At 37.8% G+C, this 24,425-nt stretch overlaps 1 protein-coding gene across 1 annotated transcript in view; it reads left to right on the top strand.

The window, feature by feature from the left end:
• The window catches only part of CCDC175 (coiled-coil domain containing 175), a 56,584-nt gene that overhangs the window by 3,171 nt on the left and 28,988 nt on the right, over positions 1–24,425 (top strand). The window contains exons 3-8 of the mRNA XM_031453798.2: positions 571–682; positions 4,506–4,641; positions 7,255–7,483; positions 11,872–11,994; positions 14,613–14,722; positions 18,797–18,878. Coding sequence (XP_031309658.2) covers positions 571–682; positions 4,506–4,641; positions 7,255–7,483; positions 11,872–11,994; positions 14,613–14,722; positions 18,797–18,878 — 792 coding nt within the window. The remainder of the gene's footprint in view (positions 1–570; positions 683–4,505; positions 4,642–7,254; positions 7,484–11,871; positions 11,995–14,612; positions 14,723–18,796; positions 18,879–24,425) is intronic.

The raw sequence follows: 24,425 nt of genomic DNA, 5'->3' as shown, positions 1-24,425 counted from the left end.
TTATGCAACCTGCTTTTTATTATTCATAAATTATAATGGCAATTTCTCAGTCCATAAAGTAACTATAGCCCTTATGATCTCTTATTTAAAAGAAGATTTATCTATTTTTTCCACTGTCAGATTTTTGGATGTTTTTCCTTTTTAAAATAGTCCCACCAATATAAAATTATAGGCTATTTGTTTGGATTTTTAGGTGTGTATAAGAAAACCATTTTTCTTTTTATACCTGAACATGCTTTTATAGGCATTTTCCATTCTTTAATTCAGTAGTTTCTCAGTGTCACCCTTTTGTTGGAGCCTTTCCTTTTAAACTGATTGAAAAGATGGGAAAGGTGATTTCTCAGTAGAAGAAAATCAGCAGAAATGTAAAGATAAAATAACAGTGACACCTTAAAAACTGATTGTAGAATCATTATTTTTCCTGCTTTCTATTCCAAATAAAAATAATAGCAGAAGGCATTTAATGAAAAGCAAATTTTGATCTCTGAAAACATTTACAGGACATTGTTTAGGAAATCAATCTTATATTTTAATGTCTTAACTTTTAAAATATGTAATTTAAACTTTCAGGAAGAAATGAGAAAAGCCACAATTGATCTTCTGGAAATTGAAAGCATGGAATTCAGCAGACTATATTTTCTACTGGAAACTCTTCCCACTGATGTTAGCAGAGAATTGGAAGGTACTTTTGAAGTTATCAACTCTAGAAATTTAGCTTATCTTATAAAATCGAGCTCAGTACTTGAAACAAGTACGTTTAATAGTTATTTCATATCAAAAATAACTAGGAAGAGTACACAACACAAATAAAAAGAGATCCATAATCATTTTCCCTTACTTTTTAAGTGGAGGTAATATATGTGACTTGAATTTATGTAATTACTTATAAATAGACTAAATATATATAGATCAGCCCATTCCAAATTGCTATTTATCCAATTAAATTAGGCAGCTTGCCTGACCTAACCCACTACTCTGATTTCTGTCTCTATGAGTTGATTACTCTAGGTACCTCATGTTGGTGGAATCATACGTTTGTCCTTTTGTGACTGGCTTTTTTCACTTGGTATGTCATTAAGATTCATCGGTGTTGTAGCATGTGACAGGATTTCCTTTCCTTTTAAGACTGAACAGTATTCCATTACATGTATATGCCACGTTTTGTTTTCCATTCATCCATAGATAGACCCATGCATTGTTTCTATCTTTTGGTTATTATAAACAATGCTGCTACAAAAGAATAAAAATAATAATAAATAATGATGTTACAAACATGAGTGTGCAAATATCTATTCAAGTCCCTGCTTCCAGTTCTTTTGGGTATAAATGCAGAAAGGAATTGCTGGATTGTATGTTAACATGGTAATTTTATGTTTAATTTTTTGAGAAGCTGCCATACTGTTTTCCACAGCAGCTGCACCGTTGTACCTTCTTGTTCACAAAGCACAAGTGTTCCAATTTCTCCACATTCTTGCCAGCACTTATTATTTTCTTTTTTTAAACAGTCACCCTTATGGGTATAAATTGGTATCTCATTGTGGTTTTGATTTGCATTTTCCTAATGATTAGTGATGTTGAGCATCTTTTTATGTGCTTATTGGCTATTGGTATATCTTCTTTGAATAAATGTCTGTTCAGGTCCTTTTTTCCTCTTTTAATCAGGCTGTTTGTTTTGTTGTTTTTGAGCTGTGGGACTTCTTCATATACATACCCTGGATGTTAACCCCTTATCATAATATGTGTGTGTGTGTGTGTGTGTGTGTGTGTGTGTGTATTTGCAAATATTTTGCCCCATTCGATGGGTTGCCTTATCACTCTTGTTAATAATGACTTTTGATACACAAACATTTTTAACTTTCAGATAGTCCAGTATATCTATTTTTTCATTTGTTGCCTGTGCCTTGGTGTCATATCCAAGAAATCATGGCTAAATCCAATGTTATGAAGATTTCCCCTATGTTTTCTCCTAAGAGTTTTGTCTTTTTCATTCTTACATTTAGATCTTTGATCCATTTAGAGTTAAATTTTGTATTTGGTGTAAGATGAGGCTCCAACTCTATTTACCCAGTTGCCAGGAATGTTGGCTAAGGCTCTCAGCTCAGTTCCTCTGCAGGAATTGCTCTACAAAAGAGAAAGGCCTCACTGCAGGTTCCCCAAGTGCTGCCCACATTCAGTGATTGGTCACCAAGAGAGTACAAGGTCTACCTCCCTTACTCAGTGTAGAACAACTCTGCCATGTCACCACAGCTCCAGAGCTCATCACCATTTAAGCCCCCCACCCCTGCCCAACCCTGATTTCCTCAGAGATGTTCCTAAGAGCTCTACTTAATAAATTTTCTGCATACAAATTTAAAAATTTGTTTCCCAGGGAGCCCAACCTAAAATAGTGGTCTGAATAAATAAAAACTGATTTTTGAAGTAGATGTTACCCATTTATTGCCTTGCAGCTCCAAATCTACCTTCATTGTCTGCTCTGTCATAAGCGAGATGGACCCTGTGATGGGCCCTTTGCCAGCTGGTACAATGTTAAGCTTTGTCATCAGAGAGCACCAGAGGGACACTGGAGGAAAAAGGGGTTTTCTTCCCGGTCTCAGTGTTCCCAGCTTGGCTAGCTCCTGCAGTGCAGGCAGCTTCTCCAGTGCAGGCAGCTTCTCCCTTAGCGAGCACCAGTCCTTGGTGCCCAGCAGCTTCCTCCAATAACCCCTGGGCAGCTCCAAAGTAGATTGCTACCAGTGAGGCACCTCCCTGTAAACAGTTTCCCTGGTGTCCTTTGGGTGGTTTTGCAGTGAGTTCTAGAGTATGGCAATTCCCTGTGGACAGGTTTTCCTCAATGCCCCTAGAAGCCAAATTTCTAGTAAGTTCTGCCAGCCCAGCATTTCACAAATTTTCTTGCCATCTAGTGAGCCACCACCCTTTTCGATGAGGTCTGAATCTCAGGTCTGGAGGTGCTCCTTCCTGGAAGGCACTCTGTCTCAGCCATAGGGGTAATGCTGCTGCTTATGCCTGCTATTTCTGAATTCTTTAGAGTTCTCTTTATTGTCTTACTATTTATTCCTTCATTACTCTAATCCTCTGTTACAGTTAATGATTCTTCATATTAAAATTCCCCTGTTCAATTTACTATAAGATTTCTATCTCTCAATTAGACTCTGAGTGATAAAGTCAGTTATAAAACAATATGCACGGTGTTAGTCTAGTCTGGCAGGGAAAATACAACAAACTCCTACATACAGGGAAAAAAATAAGACTTCAGAGAATCTGTGCTTAAGGCAGAATTAGGAATGTTTTTGTTTTATTTTCTTTGCTTTCTTTGCTGTCCATTTGAATTATTTTTATAAGCAGGAAAAATATTTTAGAAGGAAAAAATACCATTCTAGTTTATAAAGTCCTTGGTACACACTGAATACTTAACCAAGTAAATTTAATTGGCCTTAATGTTTTAAAGCTTTGCTGCTAGAAGAATGGTCCTTGGATGAGTAGCACCAGCATCACCTGAAAACTTGTTACAAAATGCAGAATCTTTAGGTCAACTTCAGACCTGCTATATCAAAATCTGTATTTCAGCAACATCTCCAGGTGATGCACGTGCATATACGAGACATAAAATTTCAGAAGTCCTGCTACAATGAACAATGTAACTAGTAGCCTACAAAAAAATAACCTGGCTCTCTAGGGGAGCTACCAGTCCTTTTCTAGAGAATTTTTTTTTATAAGAAATGAGTAACCCACTACCCATTTCTAAATAGCAGTGTTCAAAAATTCATGCATTTTTATCATTTATCTATCAAGCACTGAGGTAATCCTTTGAAGTTATGTGATTATACACTAATTTGCTATTTATTGATGAATAATTATTTCTTTAATACACTCGATTCCCTAGAAAGCAGAGCCAGAGGCAATGGCTTTTGCACTATTGTTTTATTAGGAGATATAATCCACAGAGGAGGAGGATGGGATAAGAAGACCAAAGCAGGGAAACAGGAGAGTTGATATGGGTGGCAATATGTTGTTGACTGTCGCTGAAGGCAACTAAGTGTAAGAATATGCCCCAGGACACAGTGTTACCTCTTCTCAGGCACATCCAGGCACTGGCTCCTGTCCACCATTGGTCCCATTGGTCCAGTGCTTGTCACACTTCCCGCACTTTGGGTTACACATGCATGGGTGTGGGTGTCTAAAGAAGTCCGATGACAGAGGCGACAGGAAAGTCTTAGATAGGTGGGAAGTGGCTGTGACAGGCAGAAATCAGGTGCACTGAGTCTGAAGTTGTTCAGAGCTCATAGAAAGCTGGTCACCGACCATAGCAGCAGCTGAAATAAGGGAAATAATTGATAGGTAAGATTGAGAGGGTCCAAAGGAGTAAGTAAGAGGTGTCTGATACAGGAATACCAATTAGAGGAATATTTCAAATAAAGATATAATTTGTTTATGATTTTAAAAGTCAGTATCTACAGTTACGCTGTTTCTCAAATAATTGAGTAACATTTCTTCTACTTACTTTTAAGAATGTGTCAAGGATGCTCGAAGATTAAATCTTGTTGAGATAAATCAGTTACACACGAAAATTACAAGGATGAACAATGAAATAGAGTTTCTGAAGAAGAATATACTCAAACTGAAAAAAATTAATAAAGCTCTGGGGTACGTACTTTTTTTATTTAGTCCTTGAGGGAATCAGAGTCTGAGGCTGAAGTGGGACATTTTTCCTAAAGGGTTTGTCCTCTGGTCTGAACTAGCGCAGTGTGAGTTAAGAGGCAGAGATCACTTATAGATGACCTGGACTGATGAGGGGTGTGGGATGGCTGCATAGAGCTCAGGAAGAAAGCAGAACATCTTTAACTACTGCAGCCAGGAGATCTGCAAAATTTCAGAGGCAATCTAGCTTCCCAACTCCTACCTCGCACCTCACCTCCAAAGGTAGAAACACACAGTGGTTGTCATTTGATTTTTAGTAAAATTAAGTTTGTAAGTCTCAACCACCAAAGCAAGAAATCTTGCCGGGTATTGTTTTGCAAATATAATATCAAACTAGATATACTATAATTAGTTTAGTTCCTTGAAAACATTCTTCTGAAGGGCTGAGAATGTAATTGGTTCTAGGTTTCATCTGCAGTTAAATGAGAGCTGACACCTGTTAGCTTCTTTCCTTTATCCCTCAGCTGTGTTGCCAGCACTTCACCTCTGTGGGCCTCATTTTCTCCATCTATAAAATGGGGCTTACAAATCTTGACTTTCCCACCCCATAGGGGAAGAGATCTATTCTGAAAGAAAAAAAACAAAACAAAACCATGAAGAATAACTCAGCACTGCAAGTCAATTTGCAAGACTAATATATAAATGTCAGATTTTCAGTTTGTTTAGAGTAAGAAATACTCGAAGAGCCCTCATTAGAGTGAAAAAATCTTCTTGGGAAGTAAAATAATCAGAAGGTGGCTTGGTGGACAAGATATCAAAGCATCAGGAATTAGGTGGAGACCTCAAGACACGTTTCAAAAAGTAGGCCCTCAGAACACCTATTCTGGCAGATGCTCCATGAAAAGGCAAGTTCATGATCACATAAGTTTGAGAAAGAGTGCATACTCTAACTCCCTGTTAGGGATTCACAGTGCAGATTTGTGCATGGTGCATACTAGCCACAGTCACCAGAGACCACTGTATAAACTAGACTAGCAATTTCTAAATTAATAATGAGGAAGAGAAAACCCAGGCTGGAATACTCACCTCAGTTGGCCAGCACCTTCACCCCACTATAGACCAGTGATTCTCAAACTTGAGTGCTCATCAGAATCACCTGGAATGCTTGTTAAATCACAAAGTACTGGGACCTCCACCCAGATTTCCGATTTAGTAGGTCTAGGGAATAGGGGTAAGAATTTGTATTTCTAACAAGTTTCTAGGTGATGCTGCTGCTGCTGGTCCTGACCACACTTTGAGAATCACTGCTCCAGAGAAGTCTTCATGGAAAGGCAAATTACAGACATAAGGTGGGTTGCCCAATGAGCTGGCATCATCAAGCTATAATCACTTTTCAAAGAAAGATGTCTATCAGGGTGCCCACACGCTCTGATGGTGATCCTCTCCTGGACAGTCCTCAAAAACTGGACATGTGCAAGCTTTTTTGGGAGGAGGGGAGCTCCTTTGGTCCTGCATTTCATTTCTGAGAACTCTCTTCCCAACCTATCACAATACACCTAGTCAGTTTTTTTTTTTTTATTTGACTTGGTTGTTTTTTTTTTTTTTCTTTTTTCTTTGCTTCCTTCAGGCTACTCAATCCTTAATTTGCTTCTTTCTTAGAAAGCTTCCTTTATTAAACCTGGGAAGCACCCGTTATCTGACCCAGTCTAGACTGGGCTGCTTTTAATTGCCTTTCTTTGCTGGAGTTGACTTTTGGAAAATGAACTTACCAGCAACCTGTTTCCATTTTCCTGAGCCTTTGCATACAATCGCCCTGAACTAAAGTGTTTACCCTGGAGACTAGAAAAGGGAAAATGTGTTTACATTGTAGGAGCTTTGAAAAGAGGGAAAAATAGAAAAGGTACCAATTGTCCCTCCTCCAAACCTTTTATTATTAGCCCTGGGGTAGATGTTTCTCACAATCTTAAGGTTTTCCTCAGGTGGATGTGGACAGCAAGGGCTATGTGAGGTTAATGTCTCCTCTTGAACTCAGATTTGGCTGCAGCTGTGAGGAGATAAGAGGGTTCAAATTAGACATCAAGCACCCTCTGAGTGGTGAAGATGGACTCAGATCCCTTCTCCCCAACTCCTGTCCATCAGAGAAGTACTAGCTTTCTCCTGAGCCCTCCCTGCAGGGCAGTGGTGTCAGAAGGCGGCTGGAGGGGTGGCGGGATGTTTATCTCTTTTTAGTTTCACTACATATCTCAGGATGATAAGATAGCTTTGGCAATGCTGCATATCAAACCAGTTTGGGCAGATTCCATTCACCTGTTCAAAATTATTTTTGAATCATTGTATGGTTTAAACCAAAACATCCCCATAGTGACTACCTGGTGTGTGAGAATGGGTTGCGTGAGGCAGGACTGCATGACACTTTTGCAGTGGTAAACAGTTGCAAGGTTAACACTTGTGTTTCCTTCTGTCCTTCATGTCAACCAAGGTTAGGCAATCACAAATACAACTCTAAAATAAGTATGCCTTACAATTTCCCTCTTTATGGTGATTTATCTCACCAAGTGGACTTTAAATTTCTTTCCTAAAAGCCATCCTTTTCATACCATGAATAATTCTTTCTCCTAGTGAACAGCAAGAGGAGATAGCAAGGCAGCATGAAAAGATTGTCCTGTCACTCAACCACGCAATGAAAGAAAAAGCCATTACCAGCATTTACATCAATGAGACTTACACCAAAATTAACTTGGAGAAGGAAGAAATAGAATTGCAAAAAAAATATATTCAAGAAGTAGAGGAGCAAATGGGAAAAGAAAAACAAGAATATTTGAAAAGAAAACAAAAATTGAATCAAGAAGTAAGTGACATGATTTTTTTTTTTATATACAGAATTGTACAGAATCAAGGGCAGGAAATGGGAAATAACTTATTCGTCCTCAAGGCTAGCAAGTGCTCCTTGCATTATCTTCTGCAGGAATAGAGCAGAGACTCAGGGACATGGGAGCCCCATGGGGAGAACGTTTGATTGTAGAGCAGCATCTCAGTTCATGGGAAAGAATAATGTAAGTGACAGGATTGCTAACACTAGGGTGGTCCCTTGCTCACTTGCAGCCCGTTAGGGACAAGGAATTTGCTTCCATGTCATCCGAGGCCCTATGTCTGCACAAAGGATCAGTGAGTTTAGCCCTGCTGGAGCTTGTGCCTCCTGCTGAATGAATCTGAGAGGAGAGGCCTGTAGAGGGGCTGTGCAGAGCCAAGGGTCCTGTAGACCGAATAAACAAAAACAAAACCAAAAAACCACATAGTCTAAAATTTGCAAGTTTTGTTTCATTTGAGGACTTTTCTGAGGACTATAGCCCAGCAAGGCAGCCTCTCAGATAGCTAATAAGAACTGTTCCAAAGAGGTAAGGGAGGAGCCAGGATATAAAGGATCTTGCTTGGGAAAAACAAACAAACAAACAAACAATCAGGAGTTGAACCTCAAAAGATTACTGCTAACTACAAAAAACAGACATCTCAAGTTAATGACTTTAGTGCTTTCCTATGTATGGGAGGATGCAAAAGTCTGGGCTCATCGAAATCATTCCTTTGAGACACATCTTAACTATGTAGGGCCAGTATCGTGTTTTTCTCCACCCTCGGCTCAGAGTCAGGAGGCAGCTGCAGAGGCTGATGGGTTGATGGTAGGCAACATTCTTTGTTTACCCGAATGGCAGGCAACATTTTTTTTCTGTCCACAGCCCCAACAGAGAAGAGTATTTTGAGACTAGAAATTTTGTGAGTGTCAGTGGGGATAATTTACTGCATCTTGAATTCTTAAGAATTCACACTCAGAATGGCTTCTGATGGATTCCTCTTTGTTCTGCTTCCAGCTGCCACAGGAGAAGCAGGGCTGTTTCTGTATTAGGTGTTCCCAGCAGGAGCCTTCTTTTCCCCCATGCAGTGAGGGCCTGGCCCAGGATGAGCACTGCTGTTGAACTCCTGATGCTGCCCAGTCCATCCCGGGAACTGGCATAAGGATAATGCAGAATTGAAACTGGACCAGGGCTTGCAACTCTGCTATATTATATACATGTGAACATTTGTTAAATTGCATTTCTTGAGTCAATTAAAATTTAGTGGAATACAATCTGGCAGTGATCAAATTTGGTTCTTATGATGATTGGTTTCATAAGACTGTTCATTAAGTTCCAGTCAGGTTTGAGAGTCTATATTCTTTACAGCGCCTGTCTCTTCAGAAACAGTTTTACACTAAAACCATGGATTATTTTTCTTGAGTAGAGATAACTCAGCCCTAGTCATCCTTGGAATGGGCAGTTTGTGAAGTCCCTGGCAAGGAGTCTCTTGGTCAGTCTGCAGCCACTAAACAGAATTTGTAAAAGCCAAGCTTCCTGGACTTTTTCAGGGGTTGAAGCCAGCTGTTAGTGTTCCAGTGCTGGAATGAACTGAAATCCATGGCTCCTATCACTGGGCTAGACCTTACTTGGATTTATTGTTATTTTAATGAAATAGTGTCAGGGCAAAAACAACAATGCTGTGAGGACTTCATCTCCCACACTGTTTGCAGCCCTCTGCTGGACTGTTCTCTCTGAGCAGTATAGAACACTCATGCTGAAGCAGCGTACTTAAGTTATAGGGGCAAAAAGTGGGATGTGTCTGTGTGGACACAGCTGAGGGATGACTCGCAGGGTGCTGTGGGCAAGGAGTGGGGAGCCTTCTCCCTTTTCTTACTTCCCTTGGGTTTGAAACAATGGTCAGTGGTAGCATGGATCTGAGTTTTGCCCACCAGGAGGAAGGCTCCTCCAGGCAAGGATTTTGTCTGTTTTATTCATTGCTGAATCCTAGCACCATGATCCATGCCTAGCATACCTGGTTCGAGGTAGGCACTCTGTCATGTTACTTTATTGAATGACTGAGTTTCTGACTTCATTTTAAGCCCTAAAGGGAAGTTTTTCCCATCTTTCTATTCTTTAACATAAATGTTAAAATACAAGAAAGAGAGCCCAGAGAGGCTTCAAATGGAATTTGAGAATGTGATAGGTTCTTCCTTTTGTGAATAGTGTTCCTCAGGGATCCACAAACTTTTTCTGAAAGGAGCCAGAGGGTAAATTAGGGTATTGTGGAACATATACAGTGTGGGTCGCAACTACTCAACTCTGCCATTTTAACACAAAGGAGCCATAAGTAATACCCAAATGAATAAGAGTGCTTTACAAAAACATGTGGTGGCTGGATTTGGCCCATGGGTAGTAGTTTGTCTACCCCTAGTCTATCTCCCTGGAAGAGGGCACCACTTTCAGATGGAAATAGCAGAAGCCCTGACTCAAACTGGCTTAAACAGTCAATAAGAGCATTTATTATCTCATAGTAGGAATTCCCAAGGAAAAGCAGCCTCCAGGACTAGTTAATTAAGTGGCTCATCCCTCTTCTCCTCCATCCTTCATCTTAAGGCTGGTTTCCCTCATGGTCACAAGATGGCTGCCAGTGACAACTGGACTATATGCTTCCTCGTTCAACTAGAAAGAAGAAAACCTTTTCCAACCAAGGACATAAGTCTTTTTGCTGTGTCTGATCCAGCAGGTTAAGACACTGCCTACCCCAGAACAACAACGGATCCTAAGGGAATACTGTGTGCCAGTGGGCTAGACCAGCTGGAGTGGATTATTAAGGAGTCAACCACTGATGTTCACTAAATGCACATGATATGCATGGTGACAGCCTGTTAATTCCCTTTACTTCCTATAAAAAAGGAAAAGCTGTTTACAGGTTCAGAGTCTTCAAACCCATAAGGTCTCCCCTAACACAAAACAAAATGTTTTTTGCTAATATTATTTCTATAGTTGTAAGACCTAAGACCTTGGGAGAAGGCTTAGGCCAAAGTATGAGCACAGAAGTTCAATTTTCAACAAAATGTATTGATCACAGAGTTTCATTCCTATGCAACTGTGCCCTGGGGCAGAGATAATTGATAATCTCATTCAGAGTAGCCACCTGGGGTGAATTTGCTGCTGGCTTTGATGGAAAACCACCCAAACATGTGTTTTCATAACTCTTTAATGCAGAGTTAAGTATGCTTTCTCAGGCCTTACAACTTAGTTACCTTGTTCTTGATAATTCATTTTGCCAGACAAATCATGATGAGTTTGATTCTGATAAGAAGGTGACCCACTTCAGTAGGGTCTGACAAGTAATCAGAATATGTTTGCTTTTAGTAAAATTGTTATTTATCACCAACGGGTCGGTGACTTTCTCAGGGTTCTTTGCCTGGAGTCGCAAATGCCAATCAAACGAAACCGGGTTAGGTGTAGCAGATCAGAAACTTGATTCAATGATCAAGGAATGGAGAAGGGAGAGCTTGTGCTCTGAAAATATCTTCTCCCTTAAGGGAGGGGAGTAAGGGAATTTTAAAGAGTAGGAGGCAGACATCATCAGAGCTCTAGGAAAGGGGCGGAGATTTCCAGGGTCATGCGCAGTCTTTTGCTTCTTTGCGCAGAGCATGAATTGTGCCTAGCAGAGTGCAAATCCTCCCTTTTGGCAGAGATCTTAGCATGGTGATGAAGCAAAGGTAACTTTCAAACACCTCCAGGTCTCATCCTCGCAGGCAACTCATTCCTGTGGTCAAGTCACAACCAGTTCAGGGCAGTTGACCACTGCGTATCTCTTAAGGCATAGCTGCAAAACATCTCTGCTGAATACCAGGTGCTTTTGAAACAGAGATAAATCGAGGCAAGGATCCATTAGCTCTCAGGGGCTGGTATGGATGGCAAAACGGTGGGTTGTTCAGGATTGTGAGCTTCCCTGTCTTCAATGATTTTGTTTTTGGTATGTTTTATTTCCCATTAAATAACGTGAATTTAGATTTCTGAATAATTCTTCATTCCTTCCTTTGACTCTTCTGCTGTGCTTAGCACACTGTAAATCTGGTAACCATTGCTGTAATGTTTTACTAGTAAATTTTACAATGGCAGTTACTTTCGTAATTTGCTATTAATGATCATTGTTTTATTGTTCTAAATTTACTATTTCAGTATTTTATAATTACACTTTGGTCGTTGTGGTTCATTATTTTTCCTTTGATGCGGCAAAATAAGCAAACCTGGTTGTTGTTTTTCTGAATTTGATAATATACTTAGATTGAATGTGGCATACTTATATTAAATATGAATTAGGTTGGCAAAATAGAAAGATTTCCTAAGCTGTGTTGTCTTAAGCTTTTTGATTGGTTGATTATGTTTGTCACTACAGATTGATGAATATAACAAATTCTGTGAATTAAAGAGAAAGGAGACTTACAAAAAGAAGACAGAATTGGATGGATTAAAGCTTAAAATGAAAAAAATTAGAGAAACAATTACTGCCAGCACAGGGGTAAGAAAGAAAAAACCGTATTTTTCAAGCTTGACCTAGGGCACCTCAGAATACACTACCTTCAGTATAGCTGGGAGCAGGTGATTTAGTTCATCTTCATGACATTGAAAGGAGTTGATTTGAATTCAAATTCTTGCCGTTCTGGGGAGAATGTTTTTGGCATCTTAAGTTTCTGACTCTTAGTTTAAGTGTTATAATGCAACTGCGTTTTCTCCTTCAGGAATACGATGGAAGGAAGTGTGGAATGCTTTAGGTATAAATTGCATTTGATGGTCCAAAAAACTGTAAAAATGACTTTAAAAGATACATATAGAGCCGACTGAGTGCATGCAGAACAATACGTAACATTTCTGTGAGATTGCTTTATTTTACATAACAAAGTGAATGACTATGGGCAGATTCCTCAATTCTGACTGTGTGATAGTAAAACAGTTTAGGCTCTCCATTTATATTGAGTACAGGAACATTAATATGGAAAGGGGACTATTTGTTTGAAGTAGAAAATACTTCCGAGTTCTGCACTTCTATTTTTTAAAAATTGATAAGATTGATTGAAAGCCAGTACTGTGGTGTTTTGTGAGGGTTATCTTTATTTTAAAGATATGAGAACTGAAATTTATGGAGATGACTGTAACTGAAGAGACTGTAACACCACTTCTATGTTAATTAACAGAAACACCTGTTAATCTTCTATCACAATTAGTTGAATTAATGAATCTTTAGTGTATTTCTTCTCTCTGTATTAATTCCATGTAAAACTATATGGGGCAATAGTAACACTAAAATATCATTTCTCATCAGAATGTTCAGTGAATTCCGTTATACTTTTTATAGGGTGGTTCTGATCATTATAGTTACAATATATCTATTATGACATCCAATTATAAAACATGAGTAAAATTAAAAATTTTCCACAAATATGTGCATTTAAAAAGATCATTATCTATTTTTAAATGTCAACATACTAAGGAAGCATGAGTCAGGCTAGGCTCAAAGGGGTTGTGTAAAACAGATTTTATCTGCATGCCTTAGCTCATATCTCCAGTTTGGGCCTCATAAATCATGTCAAGCACACCACAAACCTAGCTTGGGAAGATGAAGTATGCATCCCTTAACCTGAACTCCAAAGACCTCTAAGGCCAAGTTAGACAAGGCTTGAGGTGGCAGGGATAAACTCACCTCCAGTGTCATTCTCCACCGCCTCCAGTCCAGCCTACCCACCCCACCCCACCCCTCTTACCAGTAGAAAATAGTGTCTAAAGCATTAACTTCAATTGAAAAAAATAAATAAATCATAAACTTCAGTGTCACAGAGACCTGGGTTTGAATCTTGGCTCTACCAGTGTGAAGTTTCCTCACCTCTAAAATGGGGGTAAGAATCCTGCCTACGTCTTAAGGGCGTTTGTGGAGATGGAATGAGGTCATGTCTGCAAGGCTTTTAGCTGAGTGCTTTGTATCTGGCACAGTTTTGTTGTTGTTGCCTGAGATGAAAAAATAACATTTTTGGCTATGGACTGAGACTACAGGGAATTTCAGATTCATCTTGGTGTAGTGCTTTAAGTTTAGAAAACTCTGCAGCCAGCTCAAGCTAGTGTTGTGTTGGCAGAAAAGAATACTGGTATGTGATTCTCAAGGTCCCCTCTGCGTCCAGGGCAGGGAGGACCAAGGGCTGGAGGTTACAGATGTCAGGCCGGATGGGCCTTCAGCATACAGTCATTAATCCTGAAGACTGGTCAGAGTCCTTTGGATATTCTGCTAATTTTTGATGGCAGTTCTAGGATTTCAGACCCCTGTTAACTTTGGAACTAGTTATAGCTCACAGGTTCAATCATGTGAGTGCTTTAGAGAAAAAACAGTTTTGGGGCGCTTTCACCCACCTGTCTCACCTGACAGGTGCTTCTCTGACCCCACATTGCTGGGGGTCCATGGGAGCTCTATGCCAGAGAGCAGAGGAATTTTTGATCAGTTTCTCTCTCAGCTCACTCTCCTTTACAAGCTGAAATGCAGACCTAAGCTCTGATAAGTTTGCCTTCTCTTTTCTTTATTCCAAAACTACATTGTAAAAATATCTATTTCACTATGAATTTTTTCCATCTATATTTCCTTCTACTTAATCATTTGAACATATTTTCACAGTAACCAATTTTACCATTTCCAAAATACTGATGGAAAACTAAGAAAAATTTTCGGCGTGAACATAGCTGCCAACTAAGGCAAAAGACCAAATTTGTTTTGACTTTTGTATAATTAATCCTCGTTCTAGTATCCTCAAATAATACTTTGAAAATAATTATGAAAATGTATATCTAATTTTAAAATAGTAGTCAAAATGAATTTATGTCTTGAAAGTTGTTTTTATAGTTTCCACATTCCTATTGCTATAATTGGTTGTTCTCACTCCCAAATTTTGTTTTCTTTTCTGATGATTTCAGGATTATTTCTGTCCCAATTTTTTTTTGTAAATTAGTCTAATGGCTGCTTTTTACTTTAACTAAAGGACAGGACACCCCCCCATGTAAAAGTTGAGCGGGTGATACGTGAATATTTAGTGAGTTGAACTGCTGTCATGAATCATGTGGTGATGATTGAGTGCCATAATTTTACTGAATTTTCAACAGGTTCTTAGTGATGACAATTTAAAGATAGCACAGTTACACGAATCAATAAGATTTTGGGAACAACAAGCTGAAGACATTAAGAAATCCTGTAAGGACCTGGAGGACAAAGTGTGAGTATAATACTTTATTTTTACTGAAGCATTTCCAGATGTTATGTTCCTTTCATTTAAAAAAATTTAATATCAGATGAAAATTATATTTTCTTAGTTTGCTAAAATTTGTGTGATTGTCAGTTTTATAGAGCCTCCTCTTCATTTTGAAATTAACCAGTCTCTCAGATGATCAAGAGGGAAAATTGAGGATGTGGTTAGTCAGGAAAAGGGAGGGACTTCTGGGTATGTACTACCCTCACTTCGGTTCCTGACTCCCTACAAATATGCCCTTTGGGGAAGGCACTGCCATAAAGCTATAAAGTCAACTAACCATGTTGTTACAGTTGTTCTTAGTCAAGGGGACTTCCAGAACTTACTAAGAAAATACAGGGAAACCTCAGAGTGAAAACTTTTACCTATGAGACTAGAACCAGAAACGTAAGGAAATAGTCCATCTATCCCAAGGCCCACAGTCTTTGCCTCCTTCTGCAAACATGTCCATACCTCTCTCTTTATCTACGTGCTGTGTTCTCTTCTTGATGACCCCATGGCTAAGCACAGCCATGCCAAACCCTCTGAGTTTGTTGCCAGTGACTAAGTTATTTTCCCGTCGCAGAAAGAATTCAGAGATGGCACATGGAGGTTAAGCGAGTAAAGTGGGGATTTTTTAAGGGAGAGATAGTACACTCTTGAGGGGAGAGCGGACAGGCTCAGGTGAGCGGCTGCCCTGAATTTCTTTGGCAAGTTGGTTACACAGGGTGTAAAGATGAATGGTTGGAATATTCACTGGGGAGGGAAAGGTTTGGGGTTGCATTCCTAGATTTTTATCCCAATTCCACCTTCCCAAAGAGAGGAGGGATTTCTATCCTTATTTAGTGTGGATCAGAAGTGTCATGTCATGGGTGCATGATGGGTACTTCTCATCTGCAAGGCTAGTTTTATTGAAATGAGGGTATAATGAGCAAAAGGTTACATCCAGACCTTCCTACCTTTTCGCATCTTTCTTTGTTGGCCTCCAGGCAACTTGTCACCCCAAAATAGACGACTGCTTATCAGCCCAGAGGTTCCTGCTTTTCTTTCTCTGCCCAGGGACCTCTGTTGTTTACATGATGTTTGGTTTCCTGCCCTGTGCCCCTCCTTTTTGCCCAGTTCCTGCCATTTGGCCTGCGTCCTCCTTTCTCTGCTCATATCTAGCTATCTGCTTGCTCTAACAGGTTTACCTGTCACAGTTCCATCTGTCTTTAGAGACTGTGACATACTCTTTCCCAGGAGAGTTCCCAAATTTCCCATCAAAAGCTGTTTGGCTCAGCTCTTGACAGGAAGGCGGGGCCTTTTAATATAAATATGGCTTTTGGGTTTACCCCCAGGGTTTGCTGAGAGTTTAAAAGACAGATTGTGGGTGATCAGATTCCCCAAGAGACAAGAAATTTCACATGTGGGATCCTGTTGTGCTCATTTCTACATAGGTTTTCATGTATTGTGATTAAAATTATGTCCTTGAAAATAGCAATTGCACAGTTCAATGCCTACTCTACCATCACCAGTCCATAAAATAGGCAATAATCTTTACATTCAGTATCAGATTTAAAAATGGAAACTCAAGTAATACAACACCTAAGACTCAGAATAAAAAATCTTTTTCTTTTAAAGTGATTTGATAGTTTTAGTTGATATGTAATTTTTACAAACTAGGTAAAGAATCAACATGGAAAATACAGATTAGCTCTTAAATTATTTCTAAGAGTTATAATTAAAAACCATCCACCCTGATGTTTTATTTATAAGCAGCCTTCATGTTGGCTAACTTATTTTAAATATATTTTCAAGGAGGAAATGGAGATTCATTGATCTTTTATTTTGAATGGCTCGTTTTATTCCCTCAATCCCTTTTCAAGAGTTTTCATGTGAAATCTCACTGAGGAAAAGCACTTTTGACTAATTGGGTGACTGGGGATATGTTTACCCCCTTTTATTAAAAAAAATTTACTTTTTCCTCTTTGTTATTTGGCAAATAAAGAGAATTTTCTGTATTTTTATTTTCTCAGTTCATTTTCTCTATCTTTGGAGGTGGGGAGAGGCAGCTCAGTTCTTATCTGGTGAATTTGAAGAATCAAAGTTTTATAATAAACATGTGATTCTTTAAGAATAAATTACATTAGAAACTAAAATAATTTGCTCAAGTCATCTTCCTTTTAACCTGTAAGTCTGAATTCCTTCCCCCTCACACCATGAAATCTTTACCTTGCAAACTCATTACCTATTTTAAGGTCAAAGTATTGAGGAAAAACGAAAATTACTCAACTACAAGTTTACATTCTCTATGTGGACAGTGAAGAGTACTTCAAAGTCTCCACAAGTCCACAGGAGGCATTGATAGTTTAATCCTTGTTCTTTGTTATTATTGATACCCAGCATGATGTGTTTGCATAATAAAGGCAAATCAGTGCCTATCTTTCTAAATGCTATGCTCTTTCTTTGCTATTCAGCTGGTTTTCCGCACATGGGAAGTGGGGGGCTGGAAGCTAAATGTTGTGTATAAATGACATCCAGTTTGTGAGTCAGAGTATATACTTGCCATTACAGTGCAGGAAGCTATACAAATTATGGATGCTTTTCTAAAACGGCTGAGATGGTTTCAAAATTATCAAGGTTACTAATGACTTCTATCCTACCAAATTTTAGTTATCTGGTCAATTCCTTAGAGATTTTGAATTCTTAATAGTTTGACACAGATGCTCACTTTTACCTTATTGAAATACTTTCTTCACTTGGCTTCCCAAACATCACATTCTCTTATTTCACTCATTACACTGCTCCTTCTCAGGACCCTTTACTTGTGCCAGTTCTTCTTTCAACTCGAAATTTTGGAGTTCTAAGCCCTTCAGTAGTCTCTATTCTCTACTCATACTCTCCATACATGATTTCATTCAGCCTCATACTTTGTTACCCCAGTGACTCCCAAATTTATATATCCAGCCTTGATCTCTAAATGCATATAGTCTCTAGCTTATTTGACCTTTCTACTTGGAGGATATCTCAAATATAATGTGTCCCAAACAGAATTCTTAATTTCTTATCTCCTTGAAATAGTTCATCTTTCAGTCTTTCATGTTACCATGTACCTAGTTACTTCAGCCAAAAACTAAGACTCATCCACCATTCCTGTTTTCTTCACTACCTGACCCTAACCCAAATCTAACTCCAACCAAATCCAAATGCAAATTCATTTTCAAAACTAAATCCAACTATTTCTCACCACCTCCACCAATACAACCTTAGTCTGAGCCACCATTATTTCTTCTGATCCACTGCCATAAACTTCTACATAGTCTCTCTTCCTACACTGTTGTCTTTCTCCACTGAGTAGCCAGAGTCATCTTTATAAGATGTTGATCAGTTCATGTCACTCTTCTCCTTAAAAAAATCCTCCCCTGGTTCCCTTCAAAATAAAATCTGAACTTTTGCCTTGTTCTCAAGACCCTACATGATCTGGACTCTGTTCTACCTCTTCAGCTTTCTCGTACTCCTGTCTTCAGCAAATACATCAGCCTCATTCCTATCTTAGGATATCATCACCTGCTGTTCCTTCTACATGAAAAGCTCTTTCTTCAGAACATCATATATCTGATTCCTTCTCATCCTTCAGGTATTTCACAGGTTATACCAGGAAGTGTCCCCTAACCACCTGTCTAAGGTACTTTCTCACTCTCAGGATTTCTCTATCCTTTACCCTACTTTGTGATCTTTGGAGCACTTAATACTATCTGAAATTTATGTGTATTTTTGATAACTCACTTATATTCTGACTACTCCACTAGAGTGCAATTTTCGTGAGGGTAGAGATTTTGCCTGTGCTGTATCTCTAGTACTTATAACCCTTGCAGAGTGCACATGTTTAAAATTGCTTCTTAATGTATAAATAAGTATTAATAGATCAATTCAAATAGTAAAATTTTTGTTTATTTTAATGAATTGTAAATAAATATGTTGCATAGGGAGATGGGGCCTGGAAGTTTCTGATGTCATAAGTAAATGTGGCTTTGCAGGAAAACATGTCCTCATAGAAATTTACTTGGCTTTCTTTGTTCATAGGGTTTTTTTTAGGAATAACAAGGAAGACCTGGATGATTCATCTAATTGTGAAAAAAATGAATTATTGCTGAAAATAAAACAGGTAGGAAGATAGATATGATGGTTTTAAGATTATAATAGTATTTTATTTTTAGTTAACATTTTAATTGTAAGAAATGTGAGATTTTCCAAAAGTAGCATTTTCATTAACTCATAATAATCATGATCATTCATAGTAATTGATTTAAAGATTTGATCAGCAAACTGGAAGACAGGGTATTGGAAATCATCCAAGCTAAACAAAAAAAAAAAAAAAAAATAAAGAAAAAAGAAAAAATTTTTAAAAAATGAGTGTAGATTGAGAGACCTCTGAGACAACATTAAGTGTACTAACATTCACATTATAGGGGTCTCAGAAAGAGAGAAAGGGGCAGAGAGCATAACTGAAGAAATACATCTGAAAACTTCCCTAACCTAGGAAAGAAAACAGACATCTAAGTCCAGGAAGCACAGACCAAAATGAAACACAATGAACACAAACAAAATGAACATAGAGGTCTACACCAAGGCACAATGTAATTTAAATCGCAAAAAGTAAAGATAAAGAGAGAATCTTAAAAGCAGCAAGGGAAAAGCAATTAGCTATGTACGAGGAAACTCCCATAAGACTGTCAGCTGACTTTTCACTGGAAACTTTGCAGGCCAAAAGGAAGTGGAATAATATATTTAAAATGATAAAAGGAAAAAACCTACAACCAAGAACACTCTACCCAGCAAGGCTGTTATTCAGATTTGAATAAGAGATAAAGAGTTTTACAGATAAGCAAAAGCTAAAAGAATTCAGCAACACTATACCCACTTTACAAGAAACATTCAAGAGATTTCTCTAAGTGGAAAAGAAAAGACCACAACTAAAAATATGAAAATTATGAAAGGAGAAATCTCATTGTTAAAGGCAAACAGACAGTAAAGGTAGTAGATCAACTACTTCAAAAGCTAATAGAAAGGTTAAGAGGCAAAAGTTAAGGGGTACACAAAACAAAAAAATTAAAAATATGTCAAAAACATTAAATATGATAGAGGAGGAGTAAAAATACAGGGTTTTAGAATGAGTTCAAACTTAAGATCAACTTGATCACACACACACACACACACACACACACACACACACACACACACACACACTCATATATATATAAGTTGTTATATATAAACTTCATGCTAACCACAGACCAAAAAAATCTATAATAGGTACACACAAAAAAGAAAATAATCCAAACATAACACTAAAGATAGTCATCAAATCACAAGGAAAGAGAGCAAAAGAAGAAAGGAACATAAAAGGACTACCAAAGCAAACAGAAAACAATCAACAAAATGGCAAAAAGTACATACCTATCAATAATTACCTGAAATGCAAATGGACTTAATACTCCAATCAGAAGACATAGAACGGCTGGTAGATTAAAAATAAAAAAGATCCTTATATATGCTGCCTACAAGAGACTCACTTCAGATCTAAAGACAGACACAGACTGAAAGTGAGAGCGTGGGAAAGGGTGTTCAGTGTAAATGGAAACAAAGAGAAAGCTGGGATAGCAATACTTATATCAGACAAATAGGCTTTAGAACAAAGACTGTAACAAGAGGCAAAGAAGGACACTACATACAGACAAAGGGATCAATCTAACAAGAAGAAATAACAATTGAAATACATATGCACCCAAATACTATTTCTAAAAGAGATACACACACCTATGTTTATTGCAGCATTATTTACAATAGCCAAAATATGGGCACAACCTAAATGCCCATTAGTAGATGAATGGATAAAAAATATGTGACGTATATATACATATATGTACACAATAGAATATTTCTCAGTCATAAAGAAGAATGAAATCTTGCTATTTGAAACAATGTGGTTGGGCCTGGAGGATATTATGCTAAGTGAAATAAGTCAGAGAAAGACAAATACCACATGATTTCACTTATGCGTGGAATGTAATAAACAAAATGAATTAATAAACATAACAGATACAGACTCTAGATGCAGAGAACAGGTTGTTCCCAGAGGGGAGGAGGTGGGGGTGTGAGTGAGATATGTAAGGGAGATTAAGAGGTACCGACTTCCAGTTATAAAATAAATAAGTCTTGAGGATGAAATGTACAGCATGAGGAATATGGTCAATAACATAATAACTTCATATAGTGACAGATGGTAACTAAACTTATCGTGGTGGTCATTTTGTAACGTATAAAAATATCAAATCACTATGTTGTGCATTTGAAACTAACATAGTATTGTAGGTCAATTATACTTAAAACAAAAACAAAACAAAACAAAACAATTTAAAAGAGTTGTCACAAGGGAAAAACATTTTTTTCTTTTTTCTTTGTGTCAATATGAGATGATGAATGTTAATTAAACTTATTGTGATAATCATCTCACAATATACAGAAATCAAATCATAATGCTGTATACCTTAACTTACATAGTGTTGTATGCTAATTATATCTCAATGAAACTGGAAAAATATTTAATTGAAAAAAAGATTTTATCCACTCCCTGAATGCTTTAAAATTATGAAAAAGTCAAAGTTGTCCATGTGAAGATGTATAACTTTTCTGGTAACTTTTCATGTGGGTATGGTTATTTTACATTAGGAATACCCTTGTCTAAGGCACATTTTTACATGAATTATTTAGGTAAAATAGTACCTTTCTGCTGTTGTATGATATCTGTGATGTGTAGTAACCTGTACTGCATTTAATAATGTTAGTAAAATATTTGAGTCAGATTAAGTTCCCAGGAGAATTCTCCAGACATTTTTTTTAACTCAGGTTAAAAGAAATATCATGACATAAGTAAGTAATCATGGGTATAACCAAGATTTATCCACAAGATATTCAGTGAAGCATTCATTATGATTGTTGAACAATTGAGGAGGGGGATACAAGTGAAGTCCAATAAAAGGGCCTTGATTAAATGTCATAGTTCACAATATATTATCCAGTGACAAATATGATATAAAACAGTACACATAATGACCTCATTTATATATGTATATATGCAAGTACACATGCACACCAGACATAAGTGAAATTCTTCTTGCTCCTTGCATTGAAAGTGAAATGTCCTTGGTATCTCCTTCCCACTCCCTCATATATACATACTTAATTTCAGTAGTCCAGGACTTGTAGTGTCAGGTACCCTATGCCTACATTCTCTATCTTGGTTTTGTCCCCACATCAACTAGGGTGTAAAGTTCATCCCTTTCACTAGTCTCTAAAAGAAATTTAGTAACAGTACTATCTATTGCAAACTTTGTTGGAAATTTGAGTGATCATGGGGAGGAATCCAATTGCAGAGCACAAAGTACCTGTTCACCTCCTTTCTTTCTCTTGCAGTTCCTCATACATCGTCTTGCTGTAGGATGCAACAACACCCCATACCCTTCTTGTCTCTCTGTTACAAACCATACCTTCACCCTCCATCTGAAGCCTGCACCTATGCCTTGAGGCAGGGTAGTTCTCTGCTGGAAGAATGATTTGTACCAGTTAAACTGTTTCCATTTTTGGTTTTGAGTTGTCAGCATTAGGGATAGCTTACCTCTAGGCTACACCTACTCTGATTCTTTCAGTTGCAAGGATACTGAAAGATAGAAACTAAACAAGGTTAGTTGGTTGGTTGATTGGTTGGTTTTTTAAAGTTTTCTTTCACTCTCCAGGCAAAGGATTTTTTTTCCTTTCCATTTACTCACTAGTCTAGGAACTGTTAGGCAGCCTTCAGATGTTAGCTCCATGGTTTCCAGACCTCATGACTGTCTGAATAGTCCAGGACCCCTAAACTGGCATGACTTGCTTGGTCAAAGGAACAAATACAGAGGAGTTTCCTTTTAATCCATAGCCCTCAGTCAAATTCTATGAGTATAAGTGAGTGACCACCTTAAAGGGAGCATTTATTTATTATTTCCGCTGAACCATTTATTACTTCCACTGGGATGAAAACTGGACTCTTGCTGACATCCAGTCTTCATGAGTTACAGGAGGCAAGTTCAATGATGACACAAAGTTCTATTCTAAATTTAACTTTTGTTTTGAAATACTACGAATATACAGAGCAGTATATACGTTGTAAGTGTATAGTCTTTATGTACATACCTACCTTTTGATAAATGCAATTTATTAATTTTAATGAAGTCCAGTTTATCAGTTTTTACCTTTTTGGCTTATGCTTTTTATTATCCATGTCATAAGGATATTCTTTCTCCTACATGATCTTCCAGAAGCTTTACTGTTTGCCTTTTCACTTTAAGGACTACAAGCCATCTGGAGTGTGTGTGTGTGTGTGTGTGTGTGTGTGCACGCGCGTGCGCGCACTCGAGCATGCACGCACTCATGTGCTGTGAAATGGTGGTCAAGATTCATATTTTTCCATAAAGTTGTCCAATTAACTAGCACCATTAAATGAAAAAATGGTCCATTCTTCCACTATACTGCAGTGGCACTTTTGTCATAAATGAAGTGTGAATCATAAAAACCTCATAAATATGTGTGTGGATCTGTAGACTCTCTGTTGTATTCATTTGGGTTGAGTCTCTCCTTGCATTAAAACCATACACTCTTATTAGTAGCTTTAAAATAACCCTGTATATTTAGTAGTATAAGTCCTTCAACTTTGTCCTTCTTCAAGATTGGTTCCATTATTCTTGGTCCTTTGAATTTCTATCAGTCTGTCAAGTCCTGCCAAAAAAACCTGTTTGGATTTTGACTGGGGTTGAATTAAATCTATAGATGAATTTGGGGAGGATTTCGCATTTTGGTAATATTGAAGCTTCCAATCCATGAACATGGTATATCTTTCATTTATCTTAGATCTTTTTTGTTCTCTTTGATCTAGTTATTCAATTTAACTATGATATGACCAGGTTTTCCTTTTTTATTTATCCTGCTTGGGATTTTATGGGCATCTTAAATCTGTGAATTCCTGTATTTTATAAGTTCTGCAAAATTCTCAGCCATTTATCTGTTCATGTATTTCTTACGTCCCATTATTTTTCTGAGACCCCAATTATATATATACAATTATACATACTAATATTCATATCCTCCCTGTATCTTTCTCTTTTCTATATTTTCTACGTTTTGTCTCCTGCTGAATTCTAGGTAGAATGGTCTTATTTCAGTTCTTAATTTTGGTTTTTACGTTTTTCAGTTGGTAATTTTTAAATCTGCTTTGTCACTCTTTACTGTTTCTGATTCCTTGCCATATTTTTCAACCATGTCTAATATTTCTTTGATCATAGTAAACACAGTATTTTTGTATTTCAGTGTCTAATTCCAATACCTGGTATTTTTTTTAGAACTGCTTCTGCCATCTGTTGTTTCTGCCAATTTTTGTTCATGCTGTCTTGTTTCCTTCTATTCCTGGTAGAAAACTGTGTGCTGGACATTGTACTTGAAAAAAGTATTTTTAGAAACAATTTGAGATCTAGGATGACAGCATCTTTCTCGGGAACAGATTTCATTCACTTCCATCAGACACCTGGGGTATTATCCTTCCCAGACCTTCTTAATCCACTTTAGGTTTCCTGGTGACTGAAGTCAGGCTGTACCATGGCTTGTTAGCTTCCAACTCACCTTTCTC

Source organism: Camelus dromedarius, chromosome 5, assembly GCF_036321535.1.
Source record: "Camelus dromedarius isolate mCamDro1 chromosome 5, mCamDro1.pat, whole genome shotgun sequence".
Classification (NCBI taxonomy): domain Eukaryota; kingdom Metazoa; phylum Chordata; class Mammalia; order Artiodactyla; family Camelidae; genus Camelus; species Camelus dromedarius.
This window is presented reverse-complemented; position numbering and strand designations above follow the sequence as displayed.